We start from the raw sequence: 25844 nt of genomic DNA, 5'->3' as shown, positions 1-25844 counted from the left end.
CAGGACAGGCAAGAAGGCAAAAGGAAGCAACAGGGACCCAAGGGCCAGGTGAGGCTCCAGGAACCAGGTAAAATCCAAAGGGGATCTGATCTCTGGGGACCAATATCTCACAGCCAAGTGTGCTGCACACATCGGGCTTGGAAAAAGGGCCGATCTGGAGGCGACAAGCAGAATAGGAGCAAAAATCCAGGCAAGGCAAGATGGAGGTGCCAATGCCCAAACATGACGACATGCAGCTGGCGAATCTGAGGAAGAGAGACACTGGTTTGATCGTGTCTTGGCTAGAAATAGACAGCGTTTGGCCCTGAGGCATCATACTGACTACACCTTTCTGTGGACAAAGATGGCAACAAGAGTCCACTGTGTCCGATTGGACCTCTGCTGGATGTGGTTCTAACAGCACAATGGGATGATTGGGTCAAGCGACCTGTGCAGGATGGAATGAAATGGGTGCATCAGAGCTTATCTCATGTGGTCAGGAAAGACCTTGGGAGGGTCTAGGAATGTTTTAACAAGCTAGCTTCCCGTGCCCAAGTTAGCTATTCACAGCTTGTTAGCGAAAGAGATGAGCTTGTTAGGTCTTATCGGTTCCTTCCTTAGAAGAGAGGAGAGGTGGTCTTGTGGTAGCGAGCATGACTTTTCCCATTAGCTAAGCAGGGTCCACCCTGGTTGCATTTGAATGGGAGACCACATGTGAGCACTGTAAGATATTCCCCTTAGGGGATGGAGCCGCTCTGGGAAGAACATCTAGGTTCCAAGTTCCTTCTCTGACTTCTCCAAGATAGGGCTGAGAGAGATTCCTGCCTGCAGGAATTCTCAAGAACTAGCCAAATATTCTCCTGCCGCTGCCAGTCTGTGTAGAAAATACTGAGCTAGATAGACGAATGGTCTGACTCAGAATATGGCAGCTTCCTATGTAGGTGATAAGATTGAACTGATGTGATGTGCCAACACAGGGGATAATATTTGGCTAGTTCTTGAGAATAGCACTTAATTAACTTGCATTTACTCTGGCTTCCCCACCTGTAAGGCAATCAAGGGGGTGAGAACAGGGATAGTCCTCCTGCGGTCCTGGGTTAGACTTGACCTAGGGACGCCTCTCCCTGGCTAAGTGCCAAGTGACTTACCACATGAGTTAGCTCATGCAAATCAAATGGAGATCTCATGATCCCATGAGATCTGAATGGCAGAAGTGGAAATTACAAGCCTGTAGCTCCAAACTAGGTGTAGGGGTGCTCCTGAAAGCCCCCCAAACAAGCTATCTTGGTAACAAGATTGCCTTGGCTGGCCTGATGGATCATCTCCAATGGGGAATTGATGGATAAAGTGTGATTCTCTTGGTCCTTCTGGATCTCTTAGTAGCTTTCAATACGATTGACCATGGTATCCTTTTGGAGTATCTGAAGGAGTTGGGAGTGGGAGGCACTGCTTTACAGTGGTTCCACTCCTACCTCTCGGCCAGATTCCAGATGATGTCGCTTGGAGACTGGTGTCGCGTCTCCATCTCTGAGAACTTTTAAGAAGTCTTTAAAGACACAATTTTTAACCAGACTTGTGGTTTTAAATCATTTTAAGATTTTTATGTCTATTTTAATTTGTTTTATGTTGTAAACCTCCCAGAGATGGCGGTTTCGGAAATGACTTTACTAGCAAGCCAGAGGTTGCCGGTTTGAATCCCCCCTGTTATGTCTCCCAGACTATGGAAAAAACCTTTATTGGGCAGCAGTGATATAGGAAGATGCAGAAAGGCATCATCTCATGCTGCACGGGAGATGGCAATGGTAAACTCCTCCTACCAAAGACAACCACAGGACTCTGTGGTTGCCAGGAGTCAACACTGACTCGATGGCACACTTTACCTTTACCATTGATTGATTGATTGATTGATTAAGTGCCATCAAGTCAGTGTCGACTCTTAGTGACCACATAAATAGATTCTCTCCAGGATGATCTGTCTTCAACTTGGCCTTTAAGGTCTCTCAGTGGTGCATTCATTGCTGTTGTAATCGGGTCCATCCACCTTGCTGCTGGTCATCCTCTTCTTCTCTTTCCTTCAACATTTCCCAGCATTATGGACTTCTCAAGGGAGCTGGATCTTCGCATGTGTCCGAAGTATGAGAGTTTGAGCCTGGTCATTTGTGCCTCAAGTCAAAATTCCGGAATGATTTGTTCTATGATCCATTTATTTGTTTTCCTGGCTGTCCATGGTATCCTCAAAAGTCTTCTCCAGCACCAAAGTTCAAAAGCGTCAATGCTTTCTCTATCTTGCTTCTTCAAAGTCCAGCTTTCGCATCCATAGAGTGTCATGGGAAAAACCATTGTCCAAATGATTCTATTCTTTGTAGGTGTAGACACGTCGCGGCATCTAAATATCCTTTCCAAGGCCTTCATTGCTACCCTACCAAGTGCTAGTCTGTGGCGCATTTCTTTACCGTTGACGGTCAATCCTAAAAGGCAGAAGCTATCCACCACTTCAGTGTCTTCATTGTCAATTCTGGTTGCTGTACCCGTTGTCATTAGTTTAGTCTTCTTGATATTTACAGTAGTTGTAGTCCCATTTTTTCACTTTGCTCCTTGACTTTCATTACTAGAGCTTTCAGATCATCCGCATTCTCAGCTATCAGAATGGTGTCATCAGTGTAGCACAGTTATTGATGTTTATTCCTCCAACTTTAAAACTGCGCTCATCTTCTTCCAATCCAGCTTCTCTCAGTATATGTTCAGCATATAAATTGAATAAAGAGGGAGAAAGTATACATCCTTGTCTTACTCTTTTGCCGATCTGGAACCACTCTGTTTCACCATGTTCCATCTGGACTGTGGCTTCTTGTCTCATGTATAGGCTTCTCATGAGAACAGTGAGATGTTTCTGGGATGCCCATTTTCCTAAGGATATTCTACAACTTGACATGGTCGATGCAATCGAAGGCTTTTCTGTAGTCAATAAAGCACATATTGACATCTTTCTGGTATTCTTTGGCCCTCTCAGTTATCTAGCGTGCATCAGCAATGATGTGTTATGGGCATGATGGAAGACTTCGAGGAGGAGCTGGTGGAGGGGATGGAGGTTACAGCAGAGGAGGGAAGGTAAGGACCAGAAGTTGCAAAGGAGAGTGGGTCCAACGCACGGGGAGTTGAAAATGAGTTAGAGCTGGGTGAGGCAGCTCTTGTGGAGGAGGCGCGAGTGGTCTTAGCTGTGGAGAGGCGTCGGTCCAAGAGACAGCAAGAGTTAAGGAACCGCATGCGTAGAACAACAGGCAAAGCTGCTGACTCAGGATCTCTTGATTAACAGCACCAGGAGTCAGCCTATTTAAGACGACTGCACCACAGCTACCCTGCTGATAGCAACATCAATTTCCTGTGAGCTAATTGGCTGTGTTCGTGTATTGCCTTGACCGTGTTTGGACCCTGGACTATGTTGACCTTGCCCGTGGACTCTGTTGGATTGATTGAATTTGACTTGGACTGAACCTGGTTTGGAGAATTTTTTCCTATAAGACTTTGCTATTCTACTTCTGCCTGTTTTATGCTCCATCTGGATAGCCTGACAGATTTCCAACATGATGTTTCCTGTTCCCCGGCCTTTTCTGAAAACAGCTTGAACATTCGGCATTTCCCTTTCCACATAGGGTTCTAATCTGTGTTGGATGATCCTGAGCATTATTTTGCTAGCATGTGAAATTAAGGATATTGTGCAGTGGTTTGTGCAATCTGTTAACTCTCCTTTCTTTGGTATGGGTATGTAGACTGACCTCTTCCAATCTGTTGGCCACTGTGTCATTCTCCAAATTTGCTGGCATAGTTTGGTTAGAGCCATGACTGTTTCTTTTTCTGTTGCCTGCCATATTTCTGTAGCTATTCCATCAATTCCTATAGCCTTCCAACTTGGTAATGACCGGAGTGCTGATCTAACTTCATCTTTCTGTACTAGAGGTTCTTGCAAGTAGGGAATATCTTCTAGAGTATCTTGGATGTTGATGTCCCTGCTGTACAGATTTTCAGTATACCCCTTCCATCTCTGTTTGATCTTCTCTGAATCACTTACTATCTGTGCTTTGGCATCCCTTAACATACCAATTCAAGTTTGGAACCTCCCTCTGAGTTCAGGGATCTTTTGGAAAACTTTACTTGTTTTTTCGTGTTTATTTCCATCCTCAAGGTCTTTACAGATGTCATTGTAGTACTGCTCCTTGTCTCTTCTAACAGTTTTCTGAAATTCCCTATTAAGTTCCTTCCTGAGGTCCTTATCTTTCTTGACTTTGGCTTCTCTCCTCTTCTTGGCAATTTCCACTGTCTGTCCCGACATCCATTTTGCTTTCTTTACCTTTATAGATATAATAAATAAATAACATTATTTCTAATAGAACACAGATGGCTAGCATGATCTTCGAAGAGTCATTCTCTGTCACACTGGAAAGATGCTTCTTCTAAGATGTTGCTGTAATAAGAATTTGCATCATCTTCAGAGAGAATACTTTTTTCTTTTGGAACTTTTGTTCATATCCAAATTTATGCAGATTAAATTGATGAATTAATTCAAATGCATACAATCATCTACAATTTATTTGATTGACAGTTTTACTGCTAATTCATACGTAGCTAGTCTGTATAATCCTCAGAATTCGAGACAGTTTATTTCCAATTTTTGACTTTTAAAATGAAGTAGAATGTATTCCATTTGGGCAGTCTTTACGATGAAATATCTACTTTAAATATGTTATAGTAAGCTGTCTGCCTCCCAGATGACTCTGAATCATCGGATTCAGAGGCTTGTGTGCTGGAGGAGTGTGGGCATTCATGGTGCCTTCTCATCTGGTCTGCTGTTGCCTAATTCATGATGGGGAGTGGTTGGTCCAAACTGCTCTTCAGTGCATAGTTTTATTACTGTATATAGTATTAAGACTGTGCATTGAGGATGAATCTCCTGCTTCCTGCATGATTAGGCAACAGTGCAACATGTGGGAGAGAGACATGTTTGCTCACGCTCCTCTTCCCCCATCCATTTAAGGGGTCAGTTTGAAGTAGCATGCAAACTGACCCATGATAGCTTGGGGGAAAACATGGGATTAAAGAAGCTGCTTAAACCAGATCAAGCCATCTAGAGAGTCTCTGCTTTCTGTGGTACACCCTTTAAATATTATGATGTGATCATTGCATGGGGTCGGTGTAGAAGACTATGGCTCAGTTAAAAGCTAAAAATTATCTTCAGATAATTCTGGTTGTACATCTCTGCCATGATGCTGCGGTTAAATCACAGTCATTTTGAAAACAGACCAGGATGCTTAAAAAAACAAAAACAAAAACCCAAAAACCTTTCAGTTTCTCATGCTCATATTTCTACGCCCAATGTCCTGAGAATGTTTCCAGGGAGATAAATCTTTTAAAATAATATAAAAAGATCATTCCAGTCTAGCCGTGGGGTTGGGCTTAGACTGGGAAACCCTTAAAAATTCACACTCCCATAAAATATCTACTGCCGCTTTAATTCTTGGCAAAAGGTCAGTCTATCTTTTCAAAGTGAAGAACTCCTTAGGATATGTGGTAGCAATGTTTATACAATTGCCTGAAGCCATGAAATCTAGCACTCTCTCTTTTCCCTTTGTTTTTGGCATCTCTTGGGGGACATGAACCAGTTTGAAGATGTATCTGCTGTGAAGGATAGCATGGTGCTAGGGTGTGGGAAGAGGGGAGAAAGTATTTTAATGACTTCTTTAATGGGAGTCATTTTCAAAAAGGCATCTCTGGCATTCATCTGCAAAAGGAAGAATAAGTGCTCAGCACCATATATGGTGACACTTTTATTTTATTTTTAAAATATAAACATGTACAGGCTGAAACAATCCATGAGGATTGATTGTGTTGTTTGGCAAGGAAGAAGAAAGAAGGGGGAAGGGAAGAAGAAAAGAGACCCTGCTTTTAATATCCTTAATGTTAGGAAAGTTAAAAGCCTGGGCTTGTATAAACAAACCCTGGGACAAGAGTTGGATTTTTAAACATTTCAAAACAGATATTTTCCTCTGCTTGGATTTTTAAAAAAACTTTCTTATATTTGTTTCCTTCAAGTTGCTTGTTCAAAGATCTTTCTCTGTTCCTCCCCCTTCCCCAATTTTTTTAAAAAAGTATGTTATCGCTTACAAGTATCGCTTTTCACAAAGTATATGAACTACACAATTACCGGGCTAAAAGCTTGGGAGTGGGAAATATTTTTCCTCCTTCGCCAGCAATCATCAAAGCGATACTGGTCTGGGTGAGGGGAAATTAAGCATAGTTGTGGTTGATCTGTTTTGTGTGCTACTTATTCTGTTCCTATCATGCAGAGAGAGAGAGAGAGATTTCCTCCTTAGTCTGATTTTGTTTAACCTTCTCAGGAACCAAGTTGGAGAATGCAGCTGTCAGGTGTCTTTGATGCTGAGAGAAAGTTCAGTTTCCAGAGGAGAAATACACAGAGAGTAAGTACAGTTCCCAGGGACTTACATGGGTGGGTTCTATTTTTTGCTCTGCTAATTCTCTTTCCTTCTAGACTCGGGTTGGCTGCTGTTCAATCTAATCCCTAAATGTGACCCAACAAATTGTGTTCAACATACAGCTGAAGTAAACTGTACCAAGTCAGTGTGGAGAGCACTTTTTTTGAGTGTTGTGTGCCCTTATATGGTTCCTGAAGTCATCACTGATGCAATAAACGAATGGAGCATGTTCCTCCAATCGGCCTTGCCTTCTATAAACATATTTTGTTCTGGCTCTGAGGTGCTTCCCAGATATTTTAAACCAACCCTTTGCTTGTTCTCTCTCTCTCTCTTTCTCCCTTCTCCCCACCCCCAACCCTTCTCTGCTTGCAGTGGGAAGCAGTCAGAGCGAAGAGATGCTGATGATTATGATGCACTGACGTTTGGGAGCACTGGTAGCTTCAGAAAGAGTGCTGGTGAAGGCCAGCGAGTTGAAGAAGAACAGGAGGACGTTCGAGGGGTGCTCAAAAGACGAGTAGAAACACGAGAGAGCACAGAGGAGAAACTGAGGCAGCAGGAGGCCGAACAGATTGACTTCCGTGACATTTTGGCAAAGAAAGTCAGCACCAAAAGCTTTTCTGAGGAGGAGCTGAAGGAAATTCCAGCTGAACAAATGGACTTCCGCGCTAACCTGCACCCGCCGGTCAAGCCCAAGACCTTGTCAGAAGAGGAAAGGAAAGTCCATGCTTCTCAGCAGGTGGACTTCCGTGCAGTGTTGGCAAAGAAGGGCACCCCCAAAACAACCTTGCCAGAGAAGGTACCAGCCCCTAAGGCAGCCAACCCAGATTTTAGATCTGTGCTTGGGGCAAAGAAAAAAGCGCCCACTGAAAATGGTGGCCCCGTTGCCCAAGCCCAGAATGCCAATTCCAGCTCAGAAGTACAGAAACCCAGCACCAACTCCAAAGCACCAGATGCTAGCACTAACTCCAAGTTGCCACCAGCACCCAAGGCACCAGACACAAATCATGCCAGCTCCAAAGTTCCAGACTCCAGCATTGTTTTGGAAGCCGAGAATACCAGTACCAAATCTAAAATGCAGAATGCTACCACCAACTCTGAAGCCCAGGTTACCAACATCAACTCTGAAGTGCCAAATGCTAAACTAGTGGAGAAAGAGAAGAATGGTATCAACTGTGAAGGTGGTTGCCCACCAGTAGCTGATGGAGGGATAATTGAAGAGAAAGTAGAGAAGAACAAAACAGAGCTTAAGGGAACTGCACCATCATTTACAGATAAGCTACAGGATGCCCACGTAATAGAGGGTGAAAAATTAGTCTTGCAGTGTCAGGTTTCCTCAGATCCACCTGCTGTCGTCACCTGGACTCTGGCTGGAAAAGTCATCAAATCGTCAAAGTTCATTGTCCTTTCCCAAGAAGGTAAACTGATGCAGACAGCAAGTTAGCCACAATGGCATACTGCTGTTACAGCCTGCTTCTTGTTTTCATTCTTTTTAACATATACCACTGTATTTTGGTGCTACTCTTGTAATTAATTCCAGATGTGTCTGTTGTTGTAATGCAAGGAACATGGAATAGCATTATTGAACATGTTTCCTGTAGATTCACTTCTAACAACTTGCAGATGCATATTTTTAGTAACACTAAGTGACCTTAAGTTCTTGTTTAAGCTTCATTTAAATGTTAAGAATTCTAAAACAAGGAAAAGAAACACACTTTAAAGTATGAGTTTAATTGAGAATTGCTCTATAGCAATAGGATCATATCACTTTCAGAATATATATTTAGGCATAATGAATGATACCCAGATAAGGGAAGGCTCTTTTTGAGTGTTTTATCTGTGTACCCAAGGTCAGGAAACTCTGGGATATACTGTTAGGAATGTTTGGTAGAGAGGATCTTGGCTCTGGGTACACAGAGCTGTGCTAGATAGCTCTTAGGTTGTTGCTGACTCTACATATGGCTCTTTTTGAGTGTCCAGGAACAGTGGAGAGAAGAGACATGGGTGTGTGTGTGCAGGGGGGTGGGAATTCCAGCCCTGAAAAGAATCCTCCGAGATCCGAGCTAAGTGACTTAATTCTCAGTATGTTCAACTCAGATATTTTAATTAATGTTGATACTGCTGGAAACTATTACATTGCCTTGCAGATTTCTGCAGCATTCCATGGGATTGGTGAAGGTTCCATCTCAGTGGACAAATTAGCTTCTGATATCACGCCAGGATATTAGAATTCAGGAAATGCCATTGGATGAGAACACTCCTGTTTTTACAGAACATCTACAGTCAGTGACAACCTAAGAGCTATCTAGTGCAGCTCTGTGTACCTGAAGTCAAGATCCTCCGTACCACACATTCTTAACAGTTTAGCCCAGAGGTTCCTGACCTTGGATCCTCAGATGACGATGGAAGTTCAAGGTCAGGAACCCCTGCTTTTGCCCATACACAGCATATGATGCTGTGCCACATTCAGTAAGTGAGGAGAAATTAATTTGTGTTGTACCAGGGAGGCCTAGAGTACACAGAACAGATTTAATAAATGGAAATGCCTTGGGTAACCACGCCATGCAACACATTACTGGAGTAATTTTAAAATCTGAATAATCCAGGGCCTCATTTTCACTCTGGCTCACCAGGGCTTAGTTGAACAACCCATTTTTAATGCTGTAATTCAGTACCAGAACCTATGAAGTTGTGTGTTGGGAAGTGTGCCAACAATGATGACGATGAATATTTCTAAGAAGACAAATGGTGTTTTTTCCTCCCCATAGAGAATCCTCATGTGCCTGGGTCAGAGTAATGAGGGCTCTGACTTTTGCGGGGGTGAGGGTGGGGGCTCAGGGAAGATGTCCTCAGTGTTTGTTTTCCTCCTTCATCCTTCTCAGTGCTATTTCTGCTCGCTGCTTGCTTGCCAAGGAGACTTGGCAAGTACCAACAGCTGCTGCTGCTAATCCTCACTATTATTGCCACTATCTCAATTATCACCTGTGGGCCAGAGGGTCGGTGAGAGAGCAGAGGGCAAAAGCAAGGCAGAACAATGGGGATCTTACCTGTGATGTGTGGACCTCAGCAGCGCCTTGACTGTTCTGCCCTCTGGGTAGGGGCAGATGTTGCAGGCTTCACTCCAGAAATTAAGTTTAAGTATTATCCGTTGTGGTGTTTCCCAAGATGTTTTGCATAGGCCTTGTTGAAACAAGGCCTTGTCATGTTGGGAGGGACGGTAACAAAAGGGACTCTATGTATTTGATGAAACACCCTTTTTGATGATGTTGCAGGAAATAATACATTTTTCACTGTTGTGCTGTAGTTGTGCTTCACCTAGGCCCATGAGGCCCAAGACGTGTACACAGGCTAAGAAAATATGTGTAACCAACTCTTCCTCCCTTCACTTTCCCTATATGCATTAGTAAGTTACTGTGATTATTGTGTTTGATGGTTACCAGTCACCCAAAATTTCTTTGAAAAGTTCAGTAACTAGTCAGGGAAACATGACAACCAGATCATTGTGGTGTTAAATGTTGTTGTTTGACTTGGCTGTTACAATTCTTTAAATGTTTTCATTTAAACTTATCAACAAAAATTAATTTCGCCATAACATTTTATCACCAGTTTCACTGTCGTGATTACTGTTATGTTCTCTTAGGCCTGCTTCTCACTGAAATATGGGCTGTACTCGGACTGTAAGTGGGGGCTTGCATGGCTGAATTCAACAAATTCCCTCCACTCTGAAAACCAGGAGTCTGAGAGAAAGATTCTAGCCTAGTCTTCTCCCTGACATGCTAGCTTTCTGCATGGAGGGAATCTGCTATAGGCAGGAACATTGAGTCATCGGAGCCCCTCCCTGCAGTTTGAGGTACTTCAGCCAAGGCACAGGTATACCATCTCAGTGACAACTTGGCTTTATTCTATCTTAACACCGAGGCTGCATTTGTTTGAGAGGACCAATGCTCAGCACTGTTAGTGCTCAGTCCAGTCTGTACACCAAGCTGGTAAACACTCATGATCTTCCATTTGCATCTGCTTAATGCTGCTTCCATTTTGAAATCAATCCAGTGCAGAAAGTAAGATAGGCACATGTCACTTGCCGGTTGTCAGTCAGTTGGAAATTACATATGTGCTTGGCTGTGAGTTTGAGGTACTGAGCCTCAGGGACTGAGGGACACAGCTAGAGAGAGAATGAAATGGAGATCATTGTTCAAAATAATTTGATAATAATTATTGTTTCCTGAATTTTACAGTGTGTAGATAGAAAACATTAGATAAGTAACTGTCCCTTTCAAGATTGAGGAAGACTAGGTATAAACATTCCATTCACTGGTTTCTCTGACTTGCAGCCCAAAGTTCCATGCTAGCATCTGATGAAGTTGGTTATTGTCTACAAAAGTTCATGCTCTTGTTTCATTCAGTCTTAAAATTTCAAATGGACTTGTTTTTAAAAGTCTTCTCTACCTATAACATGACTATAATTGCTATAAATATTCTGCCTTAATTTAGTTACTATTTTTGCATAGATTATGTATCTCATTATACAACTACTGTAGTGGCTGTATAGTTATAGCAGCTGATTCGTTCAGTATTCAGTGTTCATAAAATTCAAGCCTTCTGTTCCTCATAAAATCAAGATGTTTGTTCTATCACTGTAGGATTTGGCATAGAGAATCTACCTTGTGTGGAGCAAAATCTGCCCAAATGTAGAAGAATTCTGGTGAATTTTATTTATAGCATTATAGCAGTTTTTAAATTATTGCATTGAATGTGCGAAGGTCCTATTTCCTCAGACATAGCATAAAGTTTTTGTTTTGGAGGTATAGATTATGTCAAAAAATCCAAGAATATGGTAGAAGTTTCTCTCTTGCTGGTTTAGTAAAAATGTGTTGTGTGTCTGTAGAGATAGGTTTCAAAGATTCCATTTTAATAAGCCCTTTAAGGGCAAGTTGTAAACATGTGTAAGACTGGCAGACTTAGGTAAATGGCCACTGCCAGAGTGACAGGTTGCAGCAATGGAAACCTGTATGTGGGGTAAGAGGATCTGCTGAAGGTGTGTGTGTGTGTGTGTGTGGTGTGCAGAGATGCACCTAGGTAATTTTGGAGCCTGGACCTAAAGGCTTTTGGAGGCCCGCCCACCCACCCACCCAGTATTTTTAACACATTCTTAATGCCACCACACCACCGGGGACAGACTAAAAAGGATTTGGGGGCCCCCAGGGGGTGTGGAGGCCCTGGACTTCAGCCTCGAAGTCCAGGGGTAAGAGCGCCTCTGGTGGTATGTGGTGTGAAGTGCTGCTGCCTTCAGGTGCTGCTGCTACCTGTTTGCCTGTGATATGTTGCCAATTCTATGCATGTTTATTCATTAATGAAGGGCCTCTGTGTATGTCTCCTTTCTCTTGCTGACTTAAATTTCACATCATAAAGATACAGACCTAGTCCCAATGTCTGAGAGCTCCCAGTCCTTCTATACATCCTCCGTCTAGCAGACATGTCCTCTTCACCCTCTTATGTGTCCCATCACTCCCAGTCTATAGGATTATCTTCAGCCCATGTGGAAACATATAGGACAAGCAGAGGTCAGTGTGTAGCTGCAAGGTCTTTGTCGCAAGCTTCAGTGTTGTCTCAATCAGCAGAGGATTGGGTCTGAGAGGGAAAGTGTGGATATATGGAGGCCAAGTTGTAAGAGAGGACAGTAAGCATGAATGTAGAGTATATTAAACCCTGTGTTCTATTAGCAACAAAGGCAAACACCTCAGCTTACAATGTCCATGCTTTTTGGTTTGGTAGAGAATGTATAGGCACCTTAACTCTTTTCTTAAACAAAGGGTTTTTTTAAAAACTTGGATATCTATATAGGGAGGCATTTAGTTTATTTCTGAAAGGCATAAATCTTTCTTCAAACCATCTGATTTATTCAGAACTAACATTGTGGTTGTATAATTTCCATTCTAAGTTATTTGTGGTCAATGGGAAGGAATTTGAATCCTCTTGAACTCAGTAGGGGAAATTAAGTTAAATATGTTAGTTCTGCAACTCTTTCTGTGGTCATTTTTATTTATGCTAATCCCCTTAGGGCATTTTCTGGGGGCGGGGGTGGGTATCAATATATCCTTAAGTGAAAACAGATGAAAGTCTCTGTCTTGGAGACAAGATATGCGACCTTTGTCATTCTTAAATGTCTTCCTTCCATCTTGCTGGTCCAATGACTTTCCCAGTGGCACTCTCTGGCATGTTTCCTTTCTCTACCACAACTGGTTTTTGTGTGCCTTTGTGTTGCTTATCAGTGCCCTTTTCATTGATTGGCCTTATGTTCTTGTATATGCTTTCCACAACTTACTTTGATTATGGTTTTCCTCGTTGGATTATGATCCTTTTTAAAGTAATATTTTGTGTTTAAGAGCTTCTTTTCACTGCTGCTTAACTTATTCCCAGTGACTGGGAATAGCATGTTCCCTGCCACACATTTTCCCCCTATGGAAGGAACTTTACTTTCTCTAGATGACTGCTTGCAAGCAAGCAATAATTCTGAAACTGTATTGCAAAATTCCACCTGGGAACTATTTTTTTTTGCTTATAACAAAACAGAAAATAAAAAGAGGGACCAAGAAATGTTATCCATAAATAATATCCTTAAGCTTGGATCCATAAATCCTGTTTTAAAAATCCAGAGACTATCATTCTAGAGGTAGGAGGGATCTACTGCATAATTGGTAGTTAACTCCACTGACAGAGCCATTCTGTTCTCAGCTTTACTTCTAACAACCAGGGATTCCTTGAAGCACATGTGTGCGCTGGACATCTATCACAGAACCAAGCAGGAAAACATGTCACACCACTTTTGAAAAAACTAGGAAGTCTTAACCCTTCTGCTAGTTTTAGGGAAGTGTGTGTGGGCTTACATTTGTTTTAATGTTGGCATTTTTACCTCTTTCTTTGGAACCAATTCTAATTTAAAAAATGTTCCTTACCTTAATGTTTTTAATATTGTTCTCAACTGTTCACTTTTTTTTTTTGCTCTTCTAAAGAAGGAAAGTACTAATTACTTGATGAAAATACATATGTGTTTGGAGGTACCTTTCCATGCCTAAGGAAAGGTTGCGCCATCGAGTCAATGTCGACTCTTGGCGACCACAGAGCCATGTGGTTTTCTTGGTAGAATACAGGAGGGGTTTACCATTGCCATCTCCCGCGCAATATGAGATGATGCCTTTCAGCACCTTCCTATATTGCTGCTGCCTGATAGAGGCGTGTCCCATAGTCTGGGAAACACACCAGCAGGGATTCAAACCAACAGCCTCCTGCTCCCTAGGCAGGTTGTAATTAACCATAAGGCCTATAAAGGAGAGCTGAATATGGGAGTGAATATTCATTTGAAATGAATGCCAGACTTGAAGTTGGGACCTATGTAAACATAATGAATTCACTTAAAATCATTCAAATGTTGAACACTTAATAATTCTGAATTTTCTGAATTTAGCAAACTAGTTTGCAATTTCAAAATATCATTTGAAACCTAGCAAAATACCAGTTATTTTGCCCAGATCCCAAAAGTGTCAGAAGCCCAATCATCTGCTTTATGGATTTGTAAAATCATTCTCTTTAAAATAATGAAAGATGGACAGGAACTAATGAATAAATGAAGTTTACAATTGAATATTTGTCACATATGAAAAGTGATCCAGTGTATTGTGCACTAAATCATGTGACACATTATAGTCTAAAAGCAGAAGTAAGGCTAATCTTGTGTCAAGCTACTTACGCCCACTTGCTTATTCTCCTGGGACTGGGCATGGTTAAAGGGAAGCCTGCCTACTCATGGTGCCTTGTATAGCTATTGTTTTAGCCAATCTAGGAGGAGCATTTAATAAGCTTTCCTGGTCATCCTTGGCTAAAAAAAATTGGTGCAATGGGGAAAAGATGAGTTAATGCTATTTGGAGCTAACTCACTTAATTCTTACAAATCTATTTTTGAGTTGCCTCTGTGTTTTAAGTATTTTAAATAGATACTGCTGTTCTAAAAATATTTCATGCAAAGCACTTTACATCAAAAAGATAGAACATAAGATGATTTAATAAAAACAAAACTCTGTTGTTTTAAGACAAAGGTTCGGTCTTAAACCAGCTCCTGGGCTGTACCATCATGTGTAAAGCGCATGCACCCCCAAACCACGCCTCCTGTATCTGCCATCAGACACAATGGGGCAGGGCCAATGTCAAGAACGGGGCCCATCAGCCCTGGCAGAGCTTCCTTTCCCCAGTCAGCGATTTATGGAATTGCTGAGTGGGAGCTTCTTTCCCTGCCTTCTCAAGGAGGCTGGGAAAGGAGCTCCCAGTTAGCGATTCTATGAACCACTGACTGGGGAAGGGATGCTCTGCCGGGGCTGATAGACACAGTTCTTGGCACTGGCCACCCCATGCTTGTCAGATACAGCGGCAGGGCCAGTACCCGGGAGACAGTTCATTTGGATACTCTCCCATCCCTCCCAAGTCCGTGTTTCATTGAAATGCTGGCTGGGCATTCCTCCAGCACAGCCAGCATTTCAGTGAAACACTGGCTGTGGTGAGGACTGGGGCGTGCCTCACACTCCCAGCTGGTGAGTGCTTCACTTGCCGGCGGGGTGCGGAAGGACACGCCCTGGCCGAGGGTGAGGAGGAGCCTTGGTGGCTCCCCCAGACCTGGCAGAGTGGGGACAATCGTCCCTCCTTGCTCTATAGTCCCTACACTCCTTAATCCAATATCCTTCCTGATGTCATATTTACCGTTGGTTATAAAGAGACCGTAAATTACATTGTATTTTATATATTTCTAAAACTCTTGCAGTATGTGCTGCATTATAGTAGAGTCTTATAATCCTTATGATCTAATATAGTATCTTGGAAAGTGCACATGGAATGCTGGGAAGTGTAGTCCTTCCCAGCACTTTCCCCATGTAGTACTGTGAGAAATGTGCCGGGAAGGACCATACTTCCCAGAATTCTGTGTGTACCTTCCATGATGGTGCTGGGGCTTGACAGGGCTCTGTTGCTCTTAAAGTCGTCCCGCCCCCCCCGCCCCCCAGCAAGCACAGCATGGATGAAAATGGGAATGGCTTTCACAGTACAGATTTTTGGTGTGGGTTTGGGTGTTTTGTGTGTGCCAAAATTGCCTTCACTTGAAAAATCATGAAGGTCACTGGCCTGTGGAGATTTCCTACATTAAAAGCGAGGGCCCCTCACCACACATTAGAGATAGGAGAGAGAAATTAGCCAACTGGGAATTGTGGGATAATCTGAGCTTTGAGTAACACTGAAGCTTAATGAGACCTCATTAAGTAGACCACACACACACCAAGTTTTAAGTTCTTGTCCTTAAGTATGCTCTCCATCAGTGGGGGCTCGATGGCCCTGGAGTTCATGAGTTCTATGGCTACCATGGGCTTATCTGAGATCATTTCAGGCCCGACTCATGTGGGTGGACACACCTTGGACCTGATCTTTCTTTCGAGGCAATGGCAGGAGGATCTGGTCATGAGAGATATTGTCATCTCTCCCTTGCCATGGTCCGATCATTTTTTGGTTAGTATGCAGATTGTAGCAGCCCCCTGTCTCCATTGGGACAGTAGTACAACACTGATGGTCCGCCCTAGGCACCTTATGGATCCTGTGGGATTCCAGGAGGATCTTGGGGATATCCCCAGCAATTTAGTGGGCGTCTCTCCGGCGCAGCTCGTGGAAGCCTAGAACATCAAGGCCACAAGAGTGCTGGATGAAATTGCTCCTAAGCGTCCTCTTAAGGTATGTGGATCCCGGCTCCCTTGGTTTTCTGCGGAGCTTAGGGAGACGAAGCAGACCAAAAGACACCTGGAACGTCGTTGGAGGGAAACTGGTGCTGAAGGCAACCAAACACGATTGCTTAGTTGCCCATATTCAGGAATATTCTGTGATGATAAGAGTGGTGAAATCTCATTATTTCTCTGCTCTAATAGCATCAGCTGACTCTTGTCCAGAGGCCTTATTCCGGATTACCTGCTCCCTCCTCAGGAGTGTGGATTCGGTAGTTGTTCCATCTGGCTGCTGTGATCAATTTGCTCGATTCTTTGCTGATAAAGTCATCCGCCTTCGACTAGAGTTGGACGCTACCTCTACAGGATCCGATCAGATAGCGGAGACTTTGCCTTGTGATGTTACATGGGACACCTTTGAGTTTGTCGAGGATATGGATACAATTCTTTTGGGTATGGATGCTGCAACATGTTGTTTGGACCCTTGACCCTCTTGGCTGGTTAGAGTAACCAGTGGGAATGTAAATTCTTGGCTACGGGAGTTGGTTAACTCCTTGTTACGTGAGGGTTTTGTGCCAGCAGCCCTTAAAGAGGCAGTAGTTCGCCCGCACTTGAAGAAACGCTCCCTGGACCTTGAGGTCTTTGCCAACTATAGGCCGATCTCCAACCTCCCTTTTTTAATGAAGGTGTTGGAGAGGGTTGTGTGTGCCCAGCTCAAGAGGGTTTTGGAGGAAACAAATTACCTTAATTCTTATCAGTCGAGTTTCAGGCCTCAGCATAGCACAGAGACATCACTGGTTGCTCTGGTAAATGACCTTCTTCCGGACCTTGGCGAGGGTAGTGTCCCTCTCTTGGTCCTTTTAGATCTCTCAGTGGCTTTTGACACTATTGATCATGCTATCCTTCTTGACCGCCTGCGTGGGTTGGGTATCGGGGCACTGTTTTACAATGGTTCCGTTCATACCTTAGCGGGCATGTCCAGTCCATACCATACCATCCATACCGATGCATTGAGGACAGGTGTTCTGACCCATGGCCACTCCTTTATGGATTTCCCAGGGTTCAGTTCTTACCGCTATCGTTTTTAACATCTATATGAAGCCGCTGGGTCAAGTCATTCGCCAGGTTGAGGTGAGATTCCATCAATACGCTGATGATACTCAGCTGTATATTGCCATCCCAGACCATCCTGGGGATGCTGTTTCTGTGCTAGTGCGATGTCTGGAAGGTGTTAAGATCTGGATGACTCAAAATAAGCTCAGATTAAACCCCACTAAAACTGAGCTGCTCTTATTCAGCCCTCCAACAGTTGGCTCCAAACCTTTTTTTAGATGGGGTGGCGCTGCCCCCAAAGGAGCTTGTCTGTGACTTGGGGGTTCTTTTGGACTTGTGCCTCCTGCTTGAACAGCAGGTGGAGGCTGAGGCTAGAAGTACATTTGCCCAGCTCCATCTGGTTTGTCAATTATGCCCTTATCTTGATCGGCAGGCACTAACGACAGTGACTCATGCCCTTGTCATCTCCCGCTTAGATTATTGTAACGCGTTTTACCTAGGGTTACCTAGGTAAAGACAATCGGGAAGCTTCAGCTGATCCAGAATGCCGCAGCTCACCTACTTAAGGGTGCCAAAAGATATGATAGGGTAACACCTCTCCTGTAGTCGCTGTACTGGTTACCCATTCACTTCCAAATTCAATTCAAAGTCCTGGTTCTTACCTTCAAAGCCTTGCAGGGCTTGGCACCTGTTTACCTACAGAATCGCTTCTCCCATCCAGTTACATCCCGTCCTGTTAGATCATTTCAGATGCCCCTTTTGTAGGTCCCCTGATTTTTGAGAGGTTCAGCGTTCTAGGACCTGCGAAAGGGCTTTTTCAGTTGCTGCCCCACTTCTTTGGAATTCTCTTTCCCTTCAGATTTGTCTAGCCCCCTCTTTGTTGGTCTTTAAATACTTTTTGAAGACCTTTCTTTTCCGCCAGGCATTTGCCCTGTAGTTTACTCTGTTTCCATTATCTATTTTAGTTTGTAATTTTAATGTAATTTTCGATTGTAATTTTTAATGTTACTTTATTTACATGTTATTGTACACTGCCCGGAGTCTTTGGAGTGGGCCATATATTAAATGCTTCTAATATAAATAAATAAATAAATAAATAAATAAATAAATTTACTCAGCACCTAAGTTAGTCTAGCCTGTAATTTCCTGGATCCCCCCTGGATCCCTTTTTGAAAATCAGAAAATCATTGGCTACCTTCTAGTTCTGTGGTACAGAGCCTGATTGGTAGGGACAGTTTACATATTTTTGCTAGAAGATCAACGGTTTCACATTTGGGTTCCTTCAGAACTCTTGGGTGGATGCTATCTGGCCCTGGTTTTGCTAATTTTTAGTTTTTTAAGGCATTTGAGACCATCTTCCCATGTCACCTCAAATTGGCCCAGTTCTTCAGCCGCTTAACCTGAAAAGCTCAATTCTGGAGAGGGTATATGGTCAGTATCCTACTCTGTGAAGACAGATGCAAAGAACTAATTCAGCTTCTCCGCAATCTCCATATCCTCCTTAATAATCCCTTTCACACCCCCATCATCTAAGGGGCCATCCACCTACCTGGCAGGTTTTCTACTTCTGATATATTTAAAGACTTTTTTTTATTGCCCTTGACACTTATAGCTATATGCTCCTCAAACTCTCTTTTTGTATCCCTTACTGCAAGTCTTTTTCCATTTTATAGCTTCCATGCCTCTACTTGTTAGCCACGTTGGTGTCCTCCTGAATTTGGTGGTACCTTTCCTTCTTCTTGGTATACATTCCAACTGTGCTTCTAGTATTGTGGTTTAAAATAAGTTCCATGCTTTCTGGATTGTTTTAACCCTCCTGACTTTCCCTTTCAACTTCCTTTTTACCAATCCCCTCACTTTTGAGAAGTTTCTTCTGAAATCCAACACATCTGTGTTGGACTTCCTTGACAATTCTCCATTTGCATTTATGCTGAATTGGATCACACTATGGTCACTGCTACCCAGTGGTTCTGCAACTCTGACATCTCACACCAGATCCTGGGCACCACTCAGGATTAAGTCCAAGGTCGCCATCTCTCTGATTGGTTTCTCAACTAACTGTTCTAAGGCATGGTCATTTGGCGCGTATACAAATTTGGCCTCTCTTTCATTACCTGAATGTGAATTTACCCAGTCTGTGTGTGGGTAGTTGAAATCACCCATTATTACTGCCCTGTCTCTCTTTGATGCCTCTCTTACTTGTTTCTCCAACTCCAGGTCACTCTCAGCGCTTTGATCCGGAGGGCGATAGCACATCCCTAGTAACACTTTTCCTTTCAGTCCTTGTAATGTTACCCATAATGATTCTACAGAGGACTCTGTCCGGTCCACCTAGGTTTTCTAGCTGATTGGAATCTATCCCTTCTTTGATATATTGTGCCACTCTTCCCCCCAATCCTCCCCTCCCTGTCCCTTCTATAGAGCTTATATACAGGAATAAACGTGTTCCACTGGTTCTGACCATTCCACCACGTTTTCATTACACCCACTATATCTGTTTTGATTAGTAACCAAGTATTCCAGCTCACTCATCTTGGTTCGGGGGCTTCTGGCATTGGTATATAGACACCTATATGCCGAGTCCCTCAACTGGTGTTGGCATGTGCTATCCCCTTTAACATTATTTGACCTATTTGGCAAGCTGTCATGTGTTTCCTTCTGCTCAACTCCTGACTCTGTCCCCTTCTGGTTTATTTGAAACATGTTCACCCTCACACCTTAGGGAACTTAGCTGGCTGAAGCAGGTACCACCCTGTTCCTGTCAGCAATCTCCTGGGAGTCATTTTAAGATTAATTGTCCAATTAACTGACGAGATTAACTGGCCAATTTTTTTTCTAAGTCAATTTAAAAGTAGGCCTAATAGCTCAGTTAAAAATAATGCATTAGCAAACTGCTTCTTAGAGGGAATAGAGAAGAATCTAACCTGTGTGTAGAGCAGTGTAGTACTGTGAAATAGTACATTCTTCTTAGCTTGACTTCTTAGATCATGGAAAGTATGTACTTCTTTTGTGTATTTATACAAATAAATACAGGGCAGAAATCAGGGCTGCTATCCACATTACAATTTCCCTGCAAAGCAATTATCTCCAGATAGTAAAATCCATTTTTCCTTTTTATTTATTCAATTTCCATACTGCCTTTTGCCATTTGGCTTCAGGACAGTTAACAGTATATGTTAAAAGCCACAAAAGTGCAATACAGGCAAACCTCGGCATTCGCAGATCTAACACCCATGGTTTTGCGTATCTGTGGTCTGGTCATTGGCACCCGATCTCGGCATGCGCTATAAAAATCAGCAAAAAATTGTTGATTTTCGGGTATCTGTGGGTTAGGGGCAGGCGGAAATTACCTCTGATGTCATTTCTGCCTGCCATTTTGTGAATAGGAGCCATTTTGTGGCTTGAGTTGACAAAAAGGGGGGACACGGTCTTTGACCAATTTTCTACTCTTGGGTACGGCAGGACTGCTGGGGATCCACAGAGCATGGTAGGGTATTTTACCATGCTTTTTCTGGTGGGTTTTGGCCATTTAATTGCCGTTATTTGGCCGCTCCCCCCCCCAGCCGAGAATGGAACCCCCACGATTACTTAGGTTTTTCTGTACAATAAATGACGACAATAAAACAAAACAAGGACATTAGTATAAAGATGGTATAACCACCAATATCATTAAAACCACAGTGAGGTGGAGCAACCCATACAAAGTATGGCATGCATATTTTCCTGAGAAAAGTACACAGATTCAGGAGTGACCTTTTGGTTTTGAGCAGCTCTTGTTATCGTCATTTAGATTCTTGGTGACAGTGAAGAACAGGAAGTGTGATAGGTAGGAGAGCTTTAAAAAGACTATTTATGGACTGTATGCTAGCATGTTCATTCTCATGTTAATAGAAAAGGCAGAAGGTGTGACTTGGATGTCTTTTGGGAATAACATCTCTTTTGTTTTGTTTTGTTTTTTCTATGGAGTTATCACTTCAGATCACCAACAAATGGAATAGACAAACGGCAAAGTTTGGGGTCTGGATTAAAATTATATCTATCTAACTAATATTTATATCCTGCCCTACCTACTAGCCCTGGGATGATTTACTAACAAAACAATAAGAAATTTACAGTCAGAAAGCAACAATTAAAACAGTTAAAAGTTAACAATTTAAAACAGCTTAAAAACAGTTTAAAAACCAGTAGAGACCTTATTAGATTTCTGGAGTCTAATAAGGCTTTCTGATAACCAAGAATGTTTTTTCTTCCCCACAGAAAAGAATGATGCAAAATGTTTGCGAATTTCACAATACATTATCTGCAATTTTATTTCACAAATTGACTTCAGGGGAAAACCTTCCGGGTGTCCAATCCTTAGGTACAGTTTTCCAAATTAAAGAGTCAAAAAACCATTTCAAATAAACAAAATGGCACATGGAATGCCATTTTAGAATGTTTTACTTCTAATAGTGGACATCCTTAATGCTTATAAAACAGGAAAACCCACAAATGCTTGAGTTGATCAATCACCAGTCCACTGTATAGAAAATTAAGTGAATCTCCTATATCTCAGTGATTTCCCAGTACTCCTCCAAAGTGAATGCACAGGTATATACATAGACAATGCTAAGGGACAATGCATGGAGTGGAAAAATCTGTGTCCACTTCCAATATCTCCATCACATCCTGCTTTTCTATGCAAGTAAGAGCTGGAGTGGAAAAAGGGAAAACAGGTTTATTGAGCCTAATGGGCTACCTTCCCATGTAGACCCTGTGCACTAACTTTACTGGATTGAGCCCACTGTTCAAATGTATAGACTAACCATCTGTTAAGGAAATGTATATCTGGGTACACCACCATTGCTCTAGGACTTGGGGCCACTTCAGAGTCATTTGCCATACCCTATCATACACTGGTGCAGGGGAAAAACCTGTGTGTGCTGCCTTGTATAGAGATGATGCAAGTCTCTTCCCCCCCCCCCCACCCCCAGTTGAGCCCTTGGAAATAGCAATAGTAAGACACCTGGCAAAACAGGCCCTTTCACGATCTTCACACTTAATAGTGTACAAGGGTTTTCCCCATGATACTTATATAGAGCTTTGTAAGAGGAAAATGTTATCTGTGAGCTGCGGTAGAAGTAGCATTTATGAATGGAGACTAATCGCCGCTGGAATGTGGAAACACACAGTGGAAGGCCAACTTGTTACATACTTACTGTTGTCTTATTTTCCATTGCCTTTTCCACAGATACCAATAGGGATGTTTTAAAAACCATTTCTTAAAGTCCCATGTATAAGGTAGTAGGAACATCATGGGGCTATTCTTACGATCACAAAAATCGGGCTAGAAAAATCCTAGCCCGATTTTTGTGATCGTAAGAACCACCGGGCTCGCAGCCGAGCCCAGTGGGTTCTGGAGCGGCTAACCCGCTCCTGTAGCCCACCCCTTAGCCTGGGTTTGCGGAGCGAGTGCTCCGCAAACCTGGGCTATCTGCTCATGAGTAGCCGCGGCACAGCTACTCGTGAGTAGACCCCCGGCTGGGAGGCTTAAAAGCAGCCTCCCGGCTCGAGGGTCTCTCCAGTATGCCCTGTGCGCTCGCGCAGGGCATACTGGGGCTTCCGGGGGCCATGAGGCCCCCGAGCTCCCCAGCCCCCGCCGGCTCTGTCTTAAGCCGGCCATCATGTAGGCAGCCGATCTGGCTGCCCAGGGCTCCCTCCCCGCTCATGAGCGGGGAGAACGAGCTTAGCCCGCTCTTCCCGCTCACTTCCCTAAACCAGGTTTCACGGATCGTGAGACCCAGTCCCATATGTTGCTTCACTTTTCTAGCTTGCCTTTCATTGTGATGATGATTGAGGATAGGGGATAATGTCTACATATTTGTAAACTCAAGTGGGTATTTTGAAACATTGCATGATAAATGTCATTATGAACAGTTCATTTTTAGAATCAAGTTTACATTGCTAGTTGTGAGGCACAATTGGAACCATATAAATCCCCCCATCCCCATAATGGAGGGGTGTAGCATTATGTCTTTAGTCCTGCTGAATACTTTTCTCTTCTTCGGCTTTAGTACTTTAGAATTGATAGAAGGATAACATCTCTGTTCAGAGTCCAACCTAAGGCTCAAAGTGAGTGGATATATTTGAGAATAATTTTGTTGAGAAACCATTCTTGAGGCTACTTTCACATAAGGAAAGTAGGTGGAGAGCTGATCTTGTGGTAGCAAGCATGAATTGTCCCTGTTATTTATTATTTATTTTTTACATATTATATCCCACTCTTCCTCCAAGGAGCCCAGAGTGGTGTACTACATACTTAAGTTTCTCCTCACAACAACCCTGTGAAGTAGGTTAGGCTGAGAGAGAAGTGACTGGCCCTGAGTCACCCAGCAAGTATTATGGCAGAACTCGGGTCTCCCCAGTCCTAGTCCAGCACTCTAACCACTACACCATGCTGCCTCTGTTGCTAAGCAGGGTCTGCCCTTGTTTGCATTTGAATGAGAGGCTACATGAGAGTACTGTAAGATATTCTCCTTGGGGAACAGACTGCTCTTGGAAGAGCATCTGCATGCTTGCATGCAGAAGATTCCAAATTCCCTCCCTGGCATCTCCAAGATAGGGCTGAGAGAGACTCCTACCTGCAACCTTGGAGAAGCCGCAGTTAGTCTGGGTAGACAGTACTGAGCTACATGGACCAATGGTCTGCCTCTATATAAGGCAGCTTCCTGTGTTCCTGTATTACAGTAGAAATAAGAATACAGAACAAATGTAACCAGCATTTGCTAGTAGGGTTGTCAGGCTGCAATCCAGAGAAAGTGCACAGATAAGGAGAGAGATAAAGTAGCCACAGCTGCTCCCACTTATTTCAGCCTGGTTTTCCCCTCTGACCTTTATAGCCTGTAATAATGAGTAGAACTTTTCCCCCACACTGTTTTGTACACTGTTTTTCACTGTGTACATTACGGAAACTTACAGTGGTATGATTGACCCTAGTATGCTGTGGCCAGGAAACTGCAGATACAGTGGGGGGGTCCCATGTTTTCCTACTTTATGGGAAAGCCTTGAAGACCTGTGTTTCAGGCACTCTCTCTCCTTTCTCTTTGCACATCTGAGGAGTAAAAGATTTGTTTGTGATGAACCCGGGGTCTATAGTTTGTTAAATAACTAGAGATCGAACAAGCCAGAATATTGAATAATGGCTTGATACTGATTTGATAATCCTAGCTTATTCTAATGCTAGTTAGTTCACAAACTGTTGTTCCCTGAGTTCAGACATAACAGAATTCATAACACAATTTCCTGAGTTCAGACATAGCAGAACTGTGGTTTGTTCTTAAAGTGAAATTACAAGCTTTCACTCTCCTCTTATACATACTCTCTCCCTCTCTGAATTTGAATTGGTCTCATTTTGACAAAATGCTAGAGAAGAGTTTTCAGGGATTTGGTCTAATTTTAATGAACTTTTTATGCTTTGAGGAAATTATCCTGACAAGAAGTTTTTTTAAAAAATGTATTTATTATGTTAATGGTTAAGATTTTCTTGTGTGTATGCCCCCCCCCTATTTTTTTGATTATATTAAGTTGTGTCTGTGTTTCAGTTGAAGTTCAATAAAGCATAAAAGAAAAAGAAGACAGGAAAAAGGAGGGTGTGTGTGTGCGCAATACCATGTCTGAACCCATTATGTCTGAACCTGACCTGTGTTTCTCCATTATACTTGTGGTTTTTAAAAAAATGGATATGGAATCCCATCCTATATTAGGGTAGAAGTTGATACGCACTACATTTTAACTTTTGAATACTTTAACAATAAGGTGCGTAGAACCTCTGTGTAGTTGAGATATTTAAGATGAATAATCAAAATCATTTATTTCTTGACTCAAGTCATAATTTGTTTCCAATTTTCTGCCTTTTAAAACTGCACACAAAGTACAGGATCTTCTCTGAGTTTTTGCAGCTGGAAAAGAGGAAAACATGTTATGCTGACCAAGATAGGGAAGTAAAGCTAGCACTATCCTGTTTTGATGCTTTGTATGTTTGTTTTGAAGTTCACTGAAGCTGGCAAGAAGCAGATATCTTTTTCCAAGTATGTGGTATTCTGGATAAATGAAACATCTCCACAGAAGCCTAAAACTCAAGGGACAGTTTTTTGCAGTGTTTAAGCCTAAACCCCCTTCTTTCCAGACTGATCCTTCCCACAGCACTGCTATAGATATTCCAATACCTTTTTCAGCTATAAACGTTTTGACCATGCTTTTGGTCTGCTAACACACATGTCGCTAACTCAAGGCATTGCAGCACTCTCATACATAGACATGTAAACATCACAACACACTGTTAGTTGACTGATGGCAATACAAATAGTGAGGGGGCAGGTCAAAAATCACAGCAATCTTGTTGTGCTTCCTCCTGGGAATTCATTTTTAAAGGTGCCAAAATTCCCGACTGGAGTCATCAGAGTTTTCTCAGAACTATGAGAAAAGAGTCTCATCTCTGGAGGGTCAGCAAGGGCTCTTACAGAGGAAATACCAAATGCTTCACTGAGAGACATTTGGCCTCCCAGCCCAGGGAAAGAAGCAATTGCGTAGGTTACAGAATGCAGAA

At 42.8% G+C, this 25844-nt stretch overlaps 1 protein-coding gene across 6 annotated transcripts in view; it reads left to right on the top strand.

Moving 5' to 3' along the window:
• The window catches only part of MYLK (myosin light chain kinase), a 359252-nt gene that overhangs the window by 212844 nt on the left and 120564 nt on the right, over window positions 1-25844 (top strand). For all 6 annotated transcript variants that reach the window (XM_053251749.1, XM_053251736.1, XM_053251728.1 and 3 more), the window contains 2 exons: window positions 6369-6449; window positions 6837-7879. In XM_053251749.1, the coding sequence (XP_053107724.1) occupies window positions 6369-6449; window positions 6837-7879 (1124 nt within the window). The remainder of the gene's footprint in view (window positions 1-6368; window positions 6450-6836; window positions 7880-25844) is intronic.

This window comes from Hemicordylus capensis, chromosome 1 (genome assembly GCF_027244095.1).
Source record: "Hemicordylus capensis ecotype Gifberg chromosome 1, rHemCap1.1.pri, whole genome shotgun sequence".
In the NCBI taxonomy this organism is placed as follows: Eukaryota; Metazoa; Chordata; class Lepidosauria; order Squamata; family Cordylidae; genus Hemicordylus; species Hemicordylus capensis.
The sequence above is the reverse complement of the archived record's forward strand: the minus strand, read 5'-3'. Positions and strand labels throughout refer to the sequence as shown.